General features: G+C 44.8%; 1 protein-coding gene across 1 annotated transcript; it reads left to right on the top strand.

The window, feature by feature from the left end:
• Positions 1 to 5,083: 5,083 nt before the first annotated feature.
• PCCB (propionyl-CoA carboxylase subunit beta) lies at positions 5,084 to 18,563 on the top strand. Its single transcript, XM_030456321.1, has 9 exons — positions 5,084 to 5,305; positions 6,869 to 6,988; positions 9,139 to 9,207; positions 10,284 to 10,340; positions 13,413 to 13,526; positions 15,232 to 15,342; positions 15,681 to 15,789; positions 16,679 to 16,799; positions 18,364 to 18,563. Exons 1-9 carry the CDS (start codon positions 5,084 to 5,086, stop codon positions 18,509 to 18,511), a joined length of 1,071 nt encoding a protein of 356 aa, XP_030312181.1. The 3' UTR covers positions 18,512 to 18,563.
• The last annotated feature ends 1,268 nt before the right edge of the window (positions 18,564 to 19,831 follow it).

Raw genomic sequence — 19,831 nt, 5'->3', positions numbered from 1 at the left:
AGCTGATTCTGAGCCAAACTGCTAATGTAGAAATACTGGTTCAGCTCTGCATGCATTCTAGTTTAGTTTGGGTTTAGTGAGAATCCTGCTGTACATTCTTCTCTAGAAACAAGAATCTACCTCTTATATACTTGAGTTACCTCTCTGACTTTCCAAATCATCTGATCAAGATGAGCTTGGGCTAGTTCTTACAGAAATACCAATTGATGATGGGACTATTTTTTTATTAAATACTTCTGTTTACCAAAAATATACACAAATTACTATTTGCTTGAACACAAAGAAATCCAATAGCTGGAGACTCTTTTCTCATGGTTGAAAGTCATCCTGAAACTGGATTTGGCCTCTGAATCTTTCCTCCTCTTTCACTGAATTGTACTGTCAGGGCTTCTTGAGAAACTCCTGAAGAATTTTTGCTTTCTATTGCATCTCTCATACAGTATCTGACTTAACAATACAGACAATATAGGACTGTAAGAATGACTGTGACAGAAGCAAGTCCAGTATTCTGCTTTTAAAAGTAGGCAAGGACAGATATGTAGGGGACATTAATACTATTGTAAGCATGTAGGGTTATTTTCCTAGCATAGTCTGACATGTCTGTATTCTTAGGATTGTTTTTGCCCAGTGCATCACTTGACATTTACTTGAATTTCATCTCATTCTGAGCTTTGTGAGGTCCTGCAGTGATTCTTCAGTCAAGAGTCATAACTGTTGGTAACCAAATCACTTGTCTCAGCAGGAAACTGCACCTAAGTCCCTTTTCCAGATTTTTCACAGTTGTGATGAACAGAATAAGTCCCAGCTCAAGAGTCCTGTGGGACCTGCTGATAAAAAGTAAATTTTCACAGTGAAACAATTTTATTTCCTAAATAGTGGTTTGTTCATGACAGGACCTTCCTTTTCATCCAGTGACAACTTAGTTTCAAAAGCTTCTAATAAGGGACATTCTCAAAGGCCTCTGGAAATCCTAGTAATGGTATGGACTGAACCTCCCTTGCATGTTTGACTTCATTAAATAATGCCATGAGATCTGCATGTCATGAATTTCTGTACAAAACCTGTGTCAGCTCCTCCCCAGTACATGCTATTTATTTACATGTTCATGGTGGGGTGGGGGGTTTTGGTATACGTTTTGGTTTGGTGGTTTTTGTTTTACTTGGTTTTGTTATTTGATACTTTGCTTCATAATTCATATTGTATTTACAGGTTTACAGGGTTCTTAAATGCCTTAATGCCTGCCTTGAAAACTGGCATTGCAATAGCCACCTGCTATATGAATTTTTAGCAAGAGACCTAACATTTAAGCTAGTTCATCTCAGAATTGTAATACTGAGGAAAAATAATTTGGTCCTGGAGACTTGTTAGTGTTAATGACTTGTTCTATCAAGTCTCCTACTCTTTCGGGTGAAACAGAACCTTCAGTCTATCCCTTCCTCAAATAACAAACATTTTTTGGGGACAGAAATCTTACCTCTTCACTCATTTTTTTTTTACATGCAACGTGCAACAGTTTGCAGCTCTGTTTTCCCCTATTGGGCACAGCTTCAAGTATTTGAAGAATGCCTCTTTGCTGCTAGGAACCTCCATCACCATGCTGCTGCACTATGCCAAGCTTGTCCAGGATGGGGTCTTTTTGAAACCTCCCTGTTCCCAGAATGCGATTTTCCAAACTTTTTTTTGCACTACCCACTCTCTGAATAGAGGTTATTTTAATTTCTGAAGCTGCACAATAGCTCCTCACATTTATATTTGAGGAAGAAGCTATTACAGCCAGCGTGAGTGATACCTAAACCAACCTGCAGCGTGCAGGTATTGCCCACTGAGGGTTATGGAGGCTTTTGGTTCAAACATTCCCTGATGGCTGTTTCCTACTTGGGCTGTTTTGTGATCTGACTGCGCCTGACTAGGGGGTATCAAGTGCCTGTTCAGCTGCTCTAGAGGAGCAGCTCCCTCTCATAGGATGAGGATTGTAATGATTAGGCAGGAATGCTGCTAACATCTTGAAGTCACTCTGGCTGGCTGCAGCTTTACAGGCTGCAAGGTGGGGTGTGTGCTGGGGTACTCAACACCTTCCTCCTCTTGGTCTTCACTGATGAGAACTCCCCAAGCTTCTGTGCCTAGAGGTTCAAAGAGAGGGGCCACCAGTACTGGAAGAAGATTGAGTCAGCAGTTACTGAGCAAGCTTGGCAGATACAGTCCAGGGGACCAGATGGGATGTCCCAAGTTTGGTGGGAGAGCTGGCAGGTGTCAGAGCAAGGCCAGTTTGGAAAGGTCATGGAGCTCATGGGAGAACCCTGATGACTGGGGAAAAGCTGGAGTTACACCCATCTGCAAAAAGCATGGGGAGGATGATCTGGGGGATTATCAGGCAATTTGGTCTCTGAGGAAAAGCAGGGAGCAAGTCTCCTTGGATGCCTGGTTTGGGCAGATGAAGGAGAAGGTGATCGGGAATAGCCAGCATAGATTAATCAAGGATAAGTCACGTGTGACCAAGCTTAGTGTATTCTAGTGATGAGAGATTTCTAGTTCTGTGGATGGGGGAAGAGCTGTGAATGTCATTTACCTTGACTCAAACAAGGTTTTGACAGGATCTCCTAATGTACAGTTACATCTGGGTTTGTGGAACAGAAAGCACCTCTAAGATCAAGTCCAACCATCAAACCAACAACACCATGGCAACTAAGTCATGCCCTGAAGTGCCACATCTACATGGTTTTTTTAACACCTCCAGGGATGGTGACTCCATCATTTCCCTGGGCAGCCTGTTCCAATGCTTGATCACTCTTTCAGTAAAGAAATTTTTCGTAATATCCAATCTAAATCTCCTCTGGTGCAACTTGGGGCCCTTTCCTCTCATCCTATCGCTGGCTACTTGGGAGAAGAGACCAACCCCTGCTTCACTACAACCTACCCTCAGGTAGCTGTAGGGAGCAAGGTCTCCCCTCAGCCTCCTCCTCTACCTCAGGCTGAACAATCCCAGTTCCCTCACCTGCTCCTTGTAAGACCTTTGCTCCCTTCACGAGCTTCTTTGTCCTCTGGACACACATCAGCAACTCACTGTCCATGTAGTGAGGGACCCGAAACAGAACCTAGGATACGAGGTGCTGACAAGCACAGGGGTACCTGTGCACATTGACTGGGCAGGAGATGGTTGTCCTGAACTGAAACAAGGCAGGTTGGGATGGGAACTATCCCAGAGGGGTGGGATGGGAACTAGTTTCCCCAAAAGACAGCCAAGCAGTGGAGCAGAGGCTGGGAGAGGTGTCCCACGCTGTCCCTGCAGGCTTCCAAGATCCATCTGACAAAGCCCTGAGAAATCACTTGGTTCTGTTTTGAGTTGGGGGGTGGACTGGAGCCTGAGAACCATTACAAAATGAATTACTGACAGCTTATATATGTTATGTAATCTTAAGAATTTCCACTCTTGGGAGATTCTTTTAAGATTTTTTTGTATCCTGCTTAGGATATGGACACATAAAGCGATATTCACCTAGCACTGGGTCACATCAGGTGTCCAGTCCTCTCTTGGTGGTCAGCACCTGAGGTGAGCTGCAAGTGAAACGACTGACTTCTCTGGTGTACAGATGGCTGTGTCTGCAGCCCAGGGAGCTGCCTGGGAACACGGGACATCACATCTCAGAGGAGAACTTTGTAGAGTAGGGATGATGGTTGGACTGGATGATCCCAGGGGTCTTTTCCAACCTGAAAGATTCTATGATCTGCAGAGAGCTACAGCTTGGTCACTTGGTCTGCGCCATGTGTGTTCCCCAAACACCCTCTTCCCACTTTGTATTCCTTGAACACCCTCCAAAGTCCAGGGTCTTGATCCTGGAGTCATTCCTGTCTTCCCCGGTACCACAGCATGCTGTGACAGGAGCAGGGCCGTCTGTTGGGGTGAGGAGGCTGGGGATGGGTGCCTGTGCTTCCCATGGAACCATAGAATGGTTTGGGTTGGAAGGGACCTTAAAGCTCATCCAGTTCCAACCCCCTGCATGGGCAGGGACACCTCCCACCACCCAGGTTGCTCCAAGCCCCATCCAACCTGGCCAATAACAATGTCAGGGATGGGGCAACAGGGGCCAGGGGCTCATTACCCTCACAGGATACAATTTCTTCCTCATGTCTAACCTGAACCTCCCCTCTTCAACTCTGAAACCCTTTCCCCTTGTTCTCTCACTCCACACCTGTGTCAAAAGCCTTCCCACAGCTTTCTTGTAGTCCCTTCAGATTTTGGAAGGTTGCTATCAGGTCACCTGGGAGCCTCCTCTTCTCCAGGCTGAGCAACCCCAATCCCTCATCCTGGCTTCACAGGGAGGTGCTCAGCCCTCTGAGCATTTTAGTGGCTCTGCTCTGGACACGTTCCAGGAGCTCTGTGTCCTTATTCTGGGGACTCCAGACCTGGACACAGCACTCCAGGTGGGGTCTCACCAGAGCAGAAGGGGGGAATCCCCTCCCTGGAGCAGCTGTCTGCTTCTTTTGATGCAGCCCAGGACCCAGTTGTCTTTCTGAGCTGCAAGCGCACACAGACGGCTCATTTTCAGCTTCTGGTCCACCACCACCTCCAAGTCCTTTTTCTCAGGGCTGTCCTCAATCCTTTCTCCTCCCTGTATTCCTGCATGGGATTGTCTATACCCATGTGCAGAACCCTGCACTTGGCCTTGTTGGACTCCGTGCAGTTTACACGAATCCACTTCTCCAGCCTGTCAAGCTCCCTCTGGACGCTTCTCCCTCGCCGCCTCCGCTTCTACAATTCCAAACTGTCCGGAGCAGTCCCGGGGCTGTTCCACAGCCTCCCCCCGGGAGCAGAGGCAGACGGGGCAGAGCCGATGCCTTCTCACTCCGCTCTCCTCAGCGCGTCCCTGCACGCACACACGAGCGGTGACAGCGGGAGCTGCCGCTGCGGGCCGGGCAGCCGCAGGGCTCCGGGGGGGGGGGAGAGCATCCCGCTTCCGGGGATGGCTCCTTATGCTCCTTATTCCGGGCTGCGGAGAGCCGCTCAGCTCCGGCACCCGGCGGGGCTGCGGGCCGGGCCCTGGCCCTGGCGCAGGCGCCGTCGCCGCTGCCGGTGGCCGCTCGCGAGATGGCGGCAGTGCAAGTGCTGCGGCGGGCGGGGGTCGCGGGGCTGTGGCGCGGCGGTCCGGGGGTGTGGGGGGCTGTCCCGGGGGGGTGCCGGTTCGTCCCGGGAGGGTGCCGGGCCGCCTCGGCCGCTCGGCCGCCCCCCGTGTCCCAGCGCATCCAGGAGAAGCGCAGCGCCGCGCTGCTGGGCGGGGGCCAGGCCCGCATCGACGCGCAGCACAAGCGGGTGAGCCGCGGGGAGGAGAACCGCACCCACAACCCCGCTCCCCGCCGCTGGTGTCCGGGAACGGGCAGGGAGGATGACTCCAGCTCCGGCTCCGTGCCCGGCCTTTGTTTGGCAGAGAGCGGGGCTGCGCGGCGGGCAGGGCTCCGGCGGCCTCCATCGGTACTGCGGGGAGGCAGCTTTGCCCTTGCGTGGCAGAGCCCGTTCCGCGGGGTTCCGCTGGTGCGGTGCCTGCCGGTCCAGGCAGGGAAATGGGTTGTTCATGCCCAGCAGCCCCGTCAGCAGACCGGCTGTAATGTGCGGCGAGGATAGCAAAGACAGGAGTTGCAGTTGGGGATAAGTTCTGCTTATCCTCTGAGGGTAAGGTCTGGGCTTGGAGAGATGGCATCCAGCACGGCGATCTTGTGGGGTGAGAGCAGAGCCAGAGGAGTGCGAATAAGGCAAAGACAGATGGGAAGGATGGCCACAGTTGGATTTTTAGTCTCTTTGCTCTTGCTCAGAATGTAGGCAATACTAAGGAGGGTGGCAGCATAGTTTTTCTGTTTATTGTTTCTTGTTGGGATATCTTTTCTGTTTAGAGCAAGGACCTAGTGGTACCATGATGTCAGCATCAAGGAGGTAGTGGTAGTCATTCATATGAAGGCTACAGGAATGATCACCCATCAGCAGTTTCCCTCCCATAGTGACACAACATGTGAAAAGAATGTCAGGCTCACTTATTTACATTTAGGACCTTGGCAGTAGGCAAGCACTTCTGCATGTTTAGGAGCCTCAGACATGTCATCTTTTATATAAATTAAACCTATGGCTCACATAAGTCTTTCTTGCATTTGTTGATTTTCATGAACTTTTTGACCTGCTGGTCAGAAGTTTTGTAGAGAAGCCAAGGTGTGTTTTAATGTCATGTTGAGGTAGGGTCACACCATCCTGAGGACAACTTGTGTGGCCTGATCAGATTTGCAGTCACTGATTATGCCATCAGTAGTACTGAGCAAGGGACACACATCTCAGGTCAGTTAATTACATTCTTGGCCCTTACTTGACTTTTGCCTGTATCAGTGTCCAGCAGAAAAAAGAAAAGAACAAAAATATGGTGTCAGAAGATTCCTGCAGAGTGAGGACACTCTTTCCACTCATTTGCTGCAGCCAAGTATTGAGCATGGTGAATTGAGCCTTGAACTGTTGGTGAGCAGTGGTTTTGCTGCAGAAGGGTTCCATGTTTAAGAATAGAACAAAAGGCCTTAATGGCAGCATTTAAATGTGTGGGCAAAAATAGCTGTGCAGCTATTATATCTTGTTGAAGAGGCTCTGAGATTGTTTCCTTTATCTTGTGACAGTGCTACTCCAATAGTCAGCCTTCTTTTCAAGGTCTGGTTTGCATTAGGTTTGTTTTTAGGGAGGATAATTGCTGTGTGGGCTCTTTCCAGCTTGGGGGGCATGCAGTTGGCCTAATGGACCCAATGTAGCAGGTCAAGTGAGACTGTGTTTGATTAAGCTGCATCTGCTGGTGGTCAGTAAACAGAGCCAGATCCACCTGATGGCTCTATTCGTGTTGATTCATTTCAGGGAAAGCTGACAGCAAGAGAACGAATCCTGCTGCTGCTGGACCCTGACAGCTTTGATGAATATGACATGTTTGTGGAACACAGATGTTCTGACTTTGGGATGGACTCTGATAAGAACAAGGTATTTTTATTTCATCTAACTCTTTGTCCTTGGCTGTTTAGCCAACCATCTGGTGGAAAACAGGCTTTCCTGTTCACATGTAGTTTCTTTTATTTGTTTTATTTCTTTTATTTGTTTTGTTTTGCAAATTTCCATTTGTTACTTGAAGTTTCCACTTAACAGCTCACATAGTTTACTTTTCCACTGAGTAAACGTGATACCTCTTTTATAAGGTCACCTATTTGGTTCAAATGCCTCCCTGGTTTTGCCTTAGATTTGTATTTTAAATAACAGAGGAGGCTGAAGAGCTTTGTTGCAACTTTGTCAATCAGGTCAGATCTGAAGAACAAATCGGGGCTGATACTTGTGCCTGCCTCCAGGTAGTATCGAGTTACAGGATGCGATAACCTGGATCCATGTTCATGCGTAGCTCTCAGAGTCATAAAATCCTGGAGGGCCTCAGAACCTGGTGTGTTTGGCAATAGGAGTATTCCTACTGGTCTGTTGGCAAGTTGCAGTCTGCTTGCTTGTGCAGTTTGCAAATTGACAGCTCTGTATCCCAACCCACCCTGGTACGTGAGGTTCCTCATGCAGAGGGACACTCTGTGGCCCCTCTGAAGTTTCTCACCATAACCTTGCTGCCTGATAAGTGACCACATGGGGCAAGTATTTTGTTGCAGTTGTGTACAGAAAGGACCAAGGAACATGCTGGGTGTGTTGGTGCCTGCTCCCACGCTGCTTACAAGGGCTACAACTTCTGCTTATGTGGTTAGTGAAGCAGTGTGTCAGTTTTCAGCCCTTCAGGACTTCCTCCTGTGGATGAAGGAGGGATCAGCAGGCACTGGGAACCAGCAAAGATGAAGGATTTGGTTTTGGTTTTGTAGCCTGGAGATTGGTGGGGCTTGGTGCTGGGCAGGATATCATGCAAGACATTCTCCCTCTCATTGAGTGAGCAAACATCTTTCGATGTAACTTTTCACCCTCCTCCCCAGCAAAGTGAAATAACCGCTGTGTTGCCTCTCATCGTGCTACTCAATGCTGCATCCCACAGGACTGATAACAAATTGCTGTTTCTAAAGATAGGAGGAGCAGTGAGGTACCAAGAGTGACAAAAGGGTTAATTTTTTCCTTGTCCTTCAGAATCTGCCTTTCAGTGAGCTGCAGATCATGTTTGCAGAGCACAGTTTCACAACAGGTGACCTAACTGTGGTCAGGGAGCTGGAATATTAGTTTAGCATTGAATTTCCCCGAGTTCATGGAACTTTTTGAAGGTAGGGTGAGACTTGTGCTCACATCCTGGCCAGTCTATGGGCTGCTTTAGGAGACATCTGCATGAGACAGTGGCTGGAACTACAGGTGTGTGTCCTGCTGTCTGTGTGCCAGGAGCTACTGTCTGAGCAGCCTGAGAAAAGTCCCCTGACTGGTGTGTGCTTGCTGAGAACAGATCACCTCGAGTGTAATAAATGGCCCTTTGATTTTTTTGATTGCTTATTTTTAGTCTCAAACAGCAAGAAGGATTGAAATGCATGGGATTCCTTTATGACAGCCCAGTCAAGTCCCTTTTCTCCTGTTGTCTTGAAAGACATTTAGTTCCTTTCCTTAAAAGTGAGACAAGATAGATAAGCAGATTTTAAGTTTCACAGGCTCCATTTCCTCTTTCAGCTCTTTCTTATTCCCCTATTTGTGGGGTGAAAAATGGGACAGGCCAATGTGAAGTATTTGGGATTACTCTAATTATATTTTTTGACCTTTTCAGGGTTGTTTTTTTTTTCCCTCTGTATTAACAATTTAAGAAAGGTTTGTGTGCTGAAAGGTTTCCATTCTTTCAAAAATATCAACTGGCCCTAATAAAATGTACATGCTGTCTTTAAGGGTGGGATTTGCCTTAACTCCAGATGTGCTGAAATTTAAAAGGAAACTTCAAAATTCTCTATTATTTACACTAATCCACACCTAATGTGATATTACCTTCAGTATTCCTTTCCAGGGCTGGGGAAGATCTTTGTGGAACCTCCACTGTAGACATGACAGACCAGTCCTCGTGGAGAATCAATCTTAGCTTTGACTTTGTGCTCAATATAAGCTTGTGAGTTTTTTTAGTGGATGTCATTACTGCTTTGATTTTTTTTTAAATTAACATTTTTTATTAATTTATTTGTTTTCTAATGCAGTATCCTGGAGACAGTGTTGTAACTGGCCGTGGACGGATTAATGGGAGACTGGCTTATGTTTTCAGTCAGGTATGGTTCTCCTTGGTTCTTTTAAATATCAGGAACTTATCTTTTGAAATAAATTGACAGCAGCTCAGTGTGGCCATATATTAATATACCTCTTTGCCTTCCACCAAGAATCATGAGATAGACATCACATTCTGAGGGAGGAGGAAGGGCACCATCAGACAAGAAAAAGCAAAAAAGCTTTCCTAAAAGCTGTGTTGGGTGAGAGGTGCAGGTGTGGACAAGGTGAAAGGAGTGATGACTGCAGAGCCAGTGGGAATGTTTTGAAAAAATAAATTGTCATTACTTTGGCATCATATCCTTGGATGTTGAGAGGCTGGAGGAATCCCCCTGACACCATGGCTTTGATAACCAAGAAGTGAATTAATGGAGAAATCACTGAGTTTCAATCACCTTGAGTTTCAAACTCTGATGAAGGGCTTGTGATAGTGTATAAATAGATAAAATACGTATTTCACATTAAAATAAAAATACTGTAGAGGAAACACCATAGGTAGAGATTTCTCTTGGTTAATATTAACTCAAGTGAGAGAAAGGCTTCCTTTCAGATCATTGGTAACTGCTTCTCTGTTCTGGGCCACAAAGTAGTCTTTGTTTCATCTTCTGTCATGGCCAAAATGATTGTTGCTGTGTGACCTTGGAGCAAGTCATGCACCCTGCCTTTTTTTCTCTCAGATATGTAGTTCTTCCAAAGAGGGACATTGTTATGTAGGCCTGAAGATAGGAGCTGAGCACAGACCTTGATTTTAGGAGAACACAAGTAGAGGATAGTTTTTATATTAGAAGAATTTAAGTGTGCCCCTAAATGATACAATTTTTTTTTCTTTTTAAAATTTATATTTATAATTAAAGGCCTTTTTCTCCTCCAGATGGAGCTGTCACCTGAGATGTTCCTTCTTTCTGGGTTCAACTGCTAGTCAGTTATGCTGTTCTCTGTCCACACAGTTTTTAAGGCTTCTTTGAGAGTAAGACTATGGGAAAGCATTGGAGAAACTCTCTGGAAATTGGCTTTGGGCTCCTTGGGTGCCTTTTAACTGAAACAATTCTTTCCCTAATTGGAAAATTTGTTTTTCTTCCAGGACTTCACTGTATTTGGGGGCAGTTTGTCTGGAGCTCATGCCCAGAAGATCTGCAAGGTAATGCTTCACAGGAGAAAATAAAAATTGTCAGCCTCCTGTTTTTTCAATCTGTTGTGTTAATGACTTTGGAGAAAATGATTTGTGACTGACTTGAGTGGAGTGTGGCATAGGTCATGGCAACCTTCAAATGCCTCTCTCCTCCAGTCAGTTAAGGTGTGGAAGCATGAGTGAGCAGAGGTGCTCTTTGGAAGCTTTTCAAGTGTAAGAAACCTTTTCCAAGTAGGACTTTGTTTAAATTAAGTTGCCTTCTCTACTTTGCTACAGAAGAGGAGAGACTTCAATATAGATTAACTAGTTATTGTGAAATAACTTGGGAGAGGCTTTTTCCTGTGCAGAGGGCTATGTGAAAGTGCGTAATATTTATGAAAAGCAAATGTAACAAATAAACAATCTGAAGATAAACAGTTTTACAACTTGGAGGTCACCTTGATACTCACAGTGTCTGTTATCAGGCACTTGTGGCTCTGTACTCTCGTTTGTCTCATTTGCCTCTCTCACTGGAAAAGCTGGTGTTTGAATTCCAGAGTTGAGGAGGACAAGGACCTTTTCATGCATGAGTGCTCAGTGGTGTGAGCTGGCAGAAACTTCCTAAATTTTCCAGTTAGAGATTCAGAAACAAGTTTTTTTGGTGTGCAAAGCCTTTTACTTCTCTGATGGAAATAACTCCTTTTTGGCATACACTCTGCAGCTGTGAGGAGGTGTAAAATCAGCAAACATGAAGGCTTTGGTCTGGATAATAACTCCTTGGCTTTACAAGTCTTGATATTGGGAAGGACTTCAAATAACCCTTTCACACTGGAGCTTTGCAGTGTCTCTTTGCATTAGGGAGGGATGTAATGGTGCTGGATAGAGAGGATGCTGTTGAATGTATTGTGTGTTTTTTAATCTCTTATTTCTAAAGAAGCAGAACTAGAAAAGAACGTGTGTCCTTCCCAGTTGGTACTGTTCTTGGTGGGCTTCAGAGGTTGAAGGCTCTGGATGCATCAATTGTTTTGGGGCTCAGAGTCTTTGAGTCTTTGGAGATCAAAGTCTCAGCTTGGGCAATGGAGAGCTCAAGAAAAATCTGACTGGGTGGTGTGGGATCTGTCTTGCTTCTCATAATTCTTGCTGGGCTGAATTCTGGCGAGCAGAAATCTATTCTGAGAGAGGCAATCTTGGCTTCTGCAAACCTTAATTGATGGGACATGATCATGAAGTTGTTCTCCCTTAGCTGGACTTCCCTGGAAATCTGTGTCTTTGGTGGTAATGGTTTCCCATTTGGGATTGTTTCCTAGAGTTGCAGAGAGGCAGCAATATTGCAAAAGAAAAAAGGCAGTCTTGCAGCAAAGCTCCAAGTGAGGTAGATCTGGGCTACAGGTTGCCTGTTACTTTTGCAGAAGAGGCCACATTAAATACTTGCAATGGTTTCCCTGCATCAGCAGAGATTTGGTGGGGCTTTTCTAAGTGACAGGGGCACACTTGGAGGGAACACTTTAAAGCCTTATGTGCTGAACATCCATCTAGGCTGTCATGTTTCAAGACAGCTGTTGAGTTCATGAGATGAAGAAAAGTATATCTGAGAATGGATCCTGAAATGTTCCCTACAAATACTGGTATGGGAAAAGCAGAGTCTGGTCTCAGATACATGAGTACATTTTCAGTAGTGTGGGTGTGCACAGTGATTTGGGAGGAACTTGCGTATCTGGAGAAGTCTTGAAATAAATAATTAATCCATATGTAAGTCCCTGGAAAAGAGCAAAATGTCAGTGAACTGGTTTCACTAACCTGTCATGTTAGGATAAGAGGCCTTCTTTGAAAGACTGCAAATAGGAACAAAGCCACTTTAGAACCATGGAGAGGCAGCCATCACCCATTTGTGTTCAGGTTGGGATTTTCATACAGCTAAGAAACTGCTGATTAAACAGGGCTGAGTGTGGTTACCCTGTTTCTAGGCAATATAAAATTTCAGGTTGATGCTGCAAGCACTCTGAAAGACAGGACTGGAGTTTAAAAAATCTGAAGATGTTAGAGATGGTCCAAAGTAAGATACAATTCTGTAGGGATGTTTGAGAGGGCAGGGAGACCAACTTTGAAATTAAAAATGGGGTTTCACTGACAGTATGTAGTTTTAGAGAAAATTATTTAGGGGCTAAAGCAGATCATAAAGTTAAAGTAAATATTGACATAATATACCTGTCCTATAGTGTTACAGAAATGGCAAACATTTTCCTGGGATCCAAGAAGCAGGAATATTTTGTGTAAGGAATGTACGGAATTCAGTCCTCCCACTTAAGCCTCTGCTGGACTATTGTATATGATCTTGAAACCATTAACCAAAATGATCAGAGGTCTAAAAAACAGGATGTAGAAAGAACAGTGTGACTGAACTGGTGGTCCAGAAACATGAAGAAAGCCAAGAAGACCAAAAGGAGAGTTGAGGTGCTTCAGTGTTTGTGAAGGCAGAGACAAAGTAGTAGTTAATTGCTCTCCCTGTCTACTATATATTGAGAGAAGTAGTGTTTCTAAATATCTGGAGGAAAGATTTAGTTCAGTCTTCTCAAAGAACTTCTAAGAAGGGCACTGAAGCAGTAGAATATACTGCTTAGGGAGATTACACAATCACCACTGCAATAAACTTTTAAGATCAAATTAGACAAATAGGAGGGAGTGCTTAAGGTGCAATTTAGAGTGTTATGAGCAGCAAGAGATTGGACCTCTCTGGTCCAAACCTCTGTGATTGTGTCACCCAGCTCAGGGTTTGGGTGATGCAGCCTGAGTGTGGAGGTATCCAGCTAGGAAGGAAGGCAGATGAATTTTAAAGGTCATGAGAGGGATTAGATGTGTCTGAAGAGTCACAACATGATACCATAATAAGCAGTTAGTGACTTTGACATTAATACAAATAAAAAAGAAGCTGAATGCTGTAAAGGCAGTTCAAATTCTGGCATGTATTGTGGGTTGTGGGGTTTTTTGGGTTTTGTTGGTTTTTTGTTTTTTTTTTTTTTTGATGGGATGTGCATTTTGGGGGCTGGTTGCTTTGGGTTTTTAGCTTAGCTAGGTCAATAATCAAGAGTTTGTGTTTGTCACCAGATCATGGATCAAGCTGCCATGGTTGGAGCACCTGTGATTGGGCTGAATGACTCTGGAGGAGCCCGAATCCAGGAGGGAGTGGAGTCCTTGGCAGGCTATGCAGATATATTTTTGGTAAGTAGGCTGCTGGTTGACCAGGAAGCTTGGACAAAGTCTTTCTTTAGTTAAGTCTGTGTTCCTAAGTAAACTTCTAGGTAATCATCTTCAGCCAGTGTTATCTGGGAGATGAAGCAGCATAAAATGAGTCCTTGTGAGACCTGCATGGTCTTCTTTGTTCTCTTCTTGGCATTGGGCAAATGACTGTACCTCTTAGCTCCGTGTTCCTGTCTGTTAAACAAGGGTGGTGCTGAGCCTTGGAAAACGCTGTGATGCATTTTACTTCACTGGAAGAAAACCCCAGACAACTCTTTAACTTTCTGATTCACTGAAGCATAGATGGCCTGTGTTGAGGTGTAATATCTCTTGAGTGTTTATCCAGCTATCTGAGAGAGGTGAACATGCTGTAGTTCAGAGAGTGGTTTGCTAGGTGACTGGTGGTTGTCATCCACTGCCAGCTGTCTCTATGTCTCCTCTGGAACACAGATGTGAAGAACTTCATGGAGCAGATCTCTTTTCCAGAGGGCTGATGAAAGATGTAAGATTTCCACTGCAGGAGGAGGGGCTGAAAGGAAATTGAATGCCATGTACTTGAAGAAAACTTGAGAAACTCTAATCAAAAGCATCAAGTGCTTGCCTGTCAAGATGGTAGATCAGGGGGGTAAAAAGTTTTTTTTAAAAAAAGATGCAAGTCAGGGGGTTTCTGTTCACATCCAATACTGACTGGACTGGTTAAAGTTTTATTTCTACTGCGTTTTTGTGGCTAACACAAGAATTTTTCCTCTGGACATGCTACTGATTTTTTTTTTTTTTTTTTTTGAAATGACATTATTTTATGATTTTGTACATTTCCCTAAACACAGTCTTAAAGAAAGTGCACAAAACAGAAAGGTGGTTGTACTTCTAGTAGTTATGTGAACAGGCTGGATGACAAGTTGACTGAAAGATGCTGACAGTCCTTTCATAGGATCATATAATCATAGAATAATTTGGGTTGGAAAGGACCTCTGAAGGTCACCTAGTCCAACCCCCCCTGCAATAAGCAGGGACACTCTCAGCTAGATCAGGTTGCTCAGAGCCTCCTCAAACCTCACTTTGAATATCTCCAGGGATGAGGCCTCAACCACCTCCCTGGACAACCTGTTCCACTACCCACTACCCAACTAGTAGTAACCCACTGCTTGCATTAGTGCAGCCTGCAATTGAAGGGTTAGAGAAGTCAGTGGTAACCCAGTTGAGCAATGAGCATTGTAAATATTTTTTGGACAAAAAAAGCCATTCATGCTGGTAATTCATCCTTGTGTAAAACTCAAGCTAGTGCAGGAGTCAGATTTTAAAAGCATCTTTGCCACAGCTGGCTACTAAAGCTTGTGTCTCCCTTCCTGTGTGTTCCAGTTTCAGGTACAAACACTTCTCACCACTCCAAGCTCAGGGAAGTTTTTGGCCCTGCAGCATTTGTTGAGGTCTCACATTCCCTTCATAGCCCTCATGGTACATGAAATGCATGGAAGCAGAAAGAAACAAAACAGTAGCAAAGAATTATTTTGGTTCTATTTGCATTGAGGCATTCTCTCCAGATCTTTGTCTGCCAGTAAATGAGCAAGCTGTCCTCTCTTGTTTGTGATTGGGAATTCTTGCAGAATCTGTGCACAGACTTAGAAGACGAGCTGTTTTTTGGTAAAACTTGATGTCTTGTTTTTTGTTTTTTTTTTTCTCTTGGCAGAGAAATGTTCTGTGTTCTGGGGTCATTCCACAGATCTCCCTCATAATGGGTCCTTGTGCTGGTGGAGCTGTGTATTCACCTGCTTTAACTGATTTCACATTCATGGTGAAGGTGAGGATATCTTGGGCTGCTGCTGGGGACATTAATCAGACACAAACTGACCCCTCATGAAGGTGTTTTGGTTTGGTTCTTTTGAGATGGTCTCTTGCTTTTACTTAAGCTTATTTTTCATGAAAAATCAAAAATAACTTTCAAAAAAACCCTGTGAATAATTGCTTTGTGTGTGTGTGTGTCTTTTAATGTAGTTCATTAAGGATTTTTATGAAATTCATTCCTGTGTTCTGCTGTTATTTTGTGAAAAGGCTCTGGAGACTGTGGCTTTTCCTTTAGGATCTTTTGCAGCTTGGCTCTAGCATTTCCTGTGTGGTTTTGCTTTTTTCCTGCCCCAGGATACATCCTATCTCTTCATCACTGGCCCTGATGTAGTTAAGTCTGTTACTAATGAAGATGTCACCCAAGAGCAGCTTGGGGGTGCGAAGACACACACTGCTGTATCTGGTGAGAGCTGGGTAGTTTAATTAACAGACTAACAGGTCTTTAAAGTAAATGACATAGTTGTTCCAGCTCAACAGCCCATTGACTGCTGCTGATTTTTGCCCTTGTGAGTGTCACTTGACTCTTAAGTGATAAAACTGCTTTGGTGCATGATCTTTCTCTGCACAGGGCTCCCTTCCCAGTCCTTTCTAGTAGTGAAAAATAGGAAAAGTGGGAATGTGGGAGAGTTCTGGGATTTAGAAGAGAAATTAGCAAACCCATAAGAGATGCTGGAAGTGGGAAGGTTGTTGGAGGGCCGGCTTGGGGTGGTGTGGGGTTTGTTTAAATTTTTTTGTCCAGAAATTTGCATGGGTTGAAAGAGTCTTAACAGTCCTTTATTTGCTTACTAACAGCACTGATTGAACTTTTCAGCTATAAACCAAGTGGCAAGGGAAGAGATGAAGTGGTTTTTGTGCTCTGGGAAAACTTGTTGACTCGTGACTCTTGCTGAGGCTCCAAATGAATGTGGGATCTCAAATTCTATGTGAGACAAACTGGTGGTGAACCAAAACCACCAGCAGAGGCACCGCTCAGATACAGCCTTTATAAAAGAGCTTGGGTACAGCTCAGTAACCTGGACTGAATTCCTGCAGGCTGGGACCCAGCTAGGTCTGTGAGAGCTGATAAGCCACTTTACATTATTTTAAATGAGATCAACAACCCTGACCTGAGGAGTACTTCTGATTCAGCCACACATTTTCTGGATGTTTCAGGCTGGTCCCATTTAATGACTTAAAATTCCCTATGAGCTTGAGTTTAGAAATTCTTCCTGTTACTTCTTTTATCTTGATACACACGTGAAAATGAAAGCTTACAAAGTAATTTCAATAACTGCCTAATTGTTTCTTTCCAGGAGTTGCACACAGAGCCTTTGAGAATGACATAGATGCTTTACTTCATCTCAGAGAATTCTTTAATTACTTACCTCTTAGCAACCAGGATCCAGCACCCATCTGTGAATGCCATGATCCGAGGTGAGAGTGGCTGAGATCTGTGGTCTCTTGTCTGCTGAATTTCATGGCTTCTCTGGCTCAAGGAATGTGGAGGGATGAGTGTTTTGTGCCCAGGTCCTGTCTGATAATCCTGCACTGCAGTGTAAACCCAGGAGGTATTTCAATAGGCGTGTGTACCTACAGGCATGCTCACTGTCAGATTTAGTGTCTGGATTTTCTGAAAGCAGTGTTGTTTAGGCTGGGTACAGGATGTGGGGAGAAGTAAAGACATCTCTGTACAGTCCTTTGAAACCAGCAAGACAGGCAGAAGATAGAACAGGGAAGAAAAGTGGGGAGAACTTGCCCTGATTGCCAGTTATGTGTCTGATGGGTAAGTTGTGTTTGTTAAGGTTAGAGATGGGGAAGCAACAAAGGAGGCAGCAGGTTTCATGTTCTAAGTCTCTCTGGCTCAGTGTAGCTGGCAGCAGGACAGATGAAGGACTTGAGTAAAGAGGGGAAAACCAGCAACTGTCTGGACTTTTATCAGAGAATTTCCCCAAGAGATTAAATGGATAGAACGAGGTGCACAGGTTTGCTAGATAAGACTAAGAATATCTAGTGGAGAAAAGGCATTGTGACCTGAGATCCAGTCGCACCTCTAGTTCAGCACTTCCTGTAGGGAACCCATGAGAGGCTGTCGCCCTCTCTTGTATGGGAGCTGCTCCTGAACTTGTTCCTTTCAGTTCAACAGCTGTGTGCCATCTGTGTCTTGTCCTGACACACCTGGAGATTTTAATCTGTGAGTTGGGAAGGTCCTCTCTCCTCTCTCCTCTCTCCTCTCTCCTCTCTCCTCTCTCCTCTCTCCTCTCTCCTCTCTCCTCTCTCCTCTCTCCTCTCTCCTCTCTCCTCTCTCCTCTCTCCTCTCTCCTCTCTCCTCTCTCCTCTCTCCTCTCTCCTCTCTCCTTCTCTTCTCCTGCTTTGCTGTTCTTTGCAGTGTTTTTGAAACTGGGACATTGGGGGACATTTCTCAGATCCATTTTACAGATGACTGCTCTGGCACCTGAAATATATGGTTCACTATCAGAGAAATAAATTTGCCAGTTGCTTTTAGAGAATGGTCAGACAGGTCAATTAGTTACTGGTCCTAATTTTTTCTAAGCTGTTGATCTTTAAGAGTTTATTAAACTGGAAGACTGTTCTGGTCTGATAGTGACAAATGAAAGCAAATCACAGATTCAAAGAATGGTTTGGGTTGGAAGAGGCCTTAAAGATTATCTAGTACCTACCCCCTGCCATGGGCAGGGACACCTCCCACCAGGCCAGGTTGCTCCAAGCCCCATCCAACCTGACCTGAGACACTGCCAGGGATGGGGCAGCCATAGCTTCTCTGGGCAAGGTGGGCCAGGATCTCACCACCTGTGAGGAGTTTTTTCCTACTGTCTAACCCAAATCCACCCTTTTCTGGTTTAAAGCCATTATTCCTTGCCCCCTCGTTCCATGTCCTTGTGAAAAGTTCCTTCCCAGCGTTCTTGTAGGCCTCCTTCAGGTACTGGAAGGTGCTCTAAGGTCCCCCTGGAGCCTTCTGTTCTTTGGGCTGTCTCTACAGGAGAGGTGCTCCAACACTCAAATCATCCCCGTGGCCTCTTCTGGAATCATTCCAACAGCTCCAGGATCTTCTTGTCCCAGAACTGGACACAGTAGTCCAGGTGGGATCTCATGAGGGTCGAGTAGAGGGGCAAAATCACCTCCCCTGACCTGGTGGCCATGCTGCTTTTTCTGTAGCCCAGGACAGGGTTGCCTTTCTGGATTGCCAGTGCACACTCCCAGCTCATGTTAAGCTGCTCATAAACCAACACCCCCAAGTCCTTCTCCTCAAGGCTGATCTCAATCCAGTCTCTGCCAAGCCTGTAACTGTGCTTGGGATTGGCCTGATCCAGGTGTAGGACCTTGTGCTTGGCCATATTTGATCTCCATGAGGTTGGTGTGGGCTGAGGTCCCTCAGGATGGTCTCCTTTCCCTCCAGTGTGTCAACCACACCACACAGCTTGGTGACATCCACAGGCCTGGTAAGGGTGCACTCAGTTCCACTATCCATGTCTCTGGCAAACAGGACCAGCCCCAGCACCAACCCTTGGGGAGCTCCAGGTGTCACTGGTTTCCATTTGGACATGGAGCTGTCGGCCATAATTTTCTTGAGTGTGACCAACCAGCCTGTCCCTTGCCTACTGAGTGGTCCATCCATCACATCTGTATCTTTCCAATTCAGACACCAGGATGTCGTGCAGGACAGAGTCCCTATGTTTCTGTTCTTCCTATTGGCAACAATCAAAAGCTCCTGACTTTTCTCTACAAATGATACCAAACACCTCCAGTTACTAATGTATTCTTCACTGGTAATATTCATCTCTTCAATTAGTAAATTTTAGGGATAATCTCTCAGGTTATCATGTCCTTTCTAAGCATTCAACAAATTCTACTGGGATCATTATCCTCTATAGACATGAAGATGATATTTTAATTTCATTACAGAAACAACAGTCCATTTTTAAAATCAAGGTATATTATAACAGGCAGTTCATTTTCTTGTGAGAAGCTGTCAGTTGAGTTGTAGCTGCTAATGTATGAGAGATTAGTTCTTAATTTTCGTAAAGGAGACAGTCCTTTATGTGTGTCTGTTATTAGAGGATCACAGTATAATAAATGCTCAATAATTTGTACTAAGAACTTGAATTTAGTAGTCTTTGTACAAGTGAAGACAGCTCTGTTTGTTAAATTTGCTGGGTTTTATAGCAGCATCTCCAATAATTCTTCCATTTGTGGTCTTAATGCTTACATTGGTAATATTTCATCTGGAAATACTGACATCTTAGACTCCTTTTGCTTTGAATTATGTGTTTGATCCTTACTGCTGCTCCAGTCAAAGCCCCTCCCTTTAGAGTAATTTCTTTCTTACTGCATCATTTTCACACCACAAAAAATATTGTGAATAATGCAAATGAAAGGTAACAATTTTTTGTCTTCATTGTTAAATCCAGAAGCTGATGGCTTAATTGGTTTTTTTGTTTGTTTGCTTG

Source organism: Calypte anna, chromosome 9 (genome assembly GCF_003957555.1).
Source record: "Calypte anna isolate BGI_N300 chromosome 9, bCalAnn1_v1.p, whole genome shotgun sequence".
NCBI lineage: Eukaryota > Metazoa > Chordata > Aves > Apodiformes > Trochilidae > Calypte > Calypte anna.
Note: the sequence above shows the minus strand (reverse complement) of the source record. Positions and strands in the feature narration are given on the sequence as shown.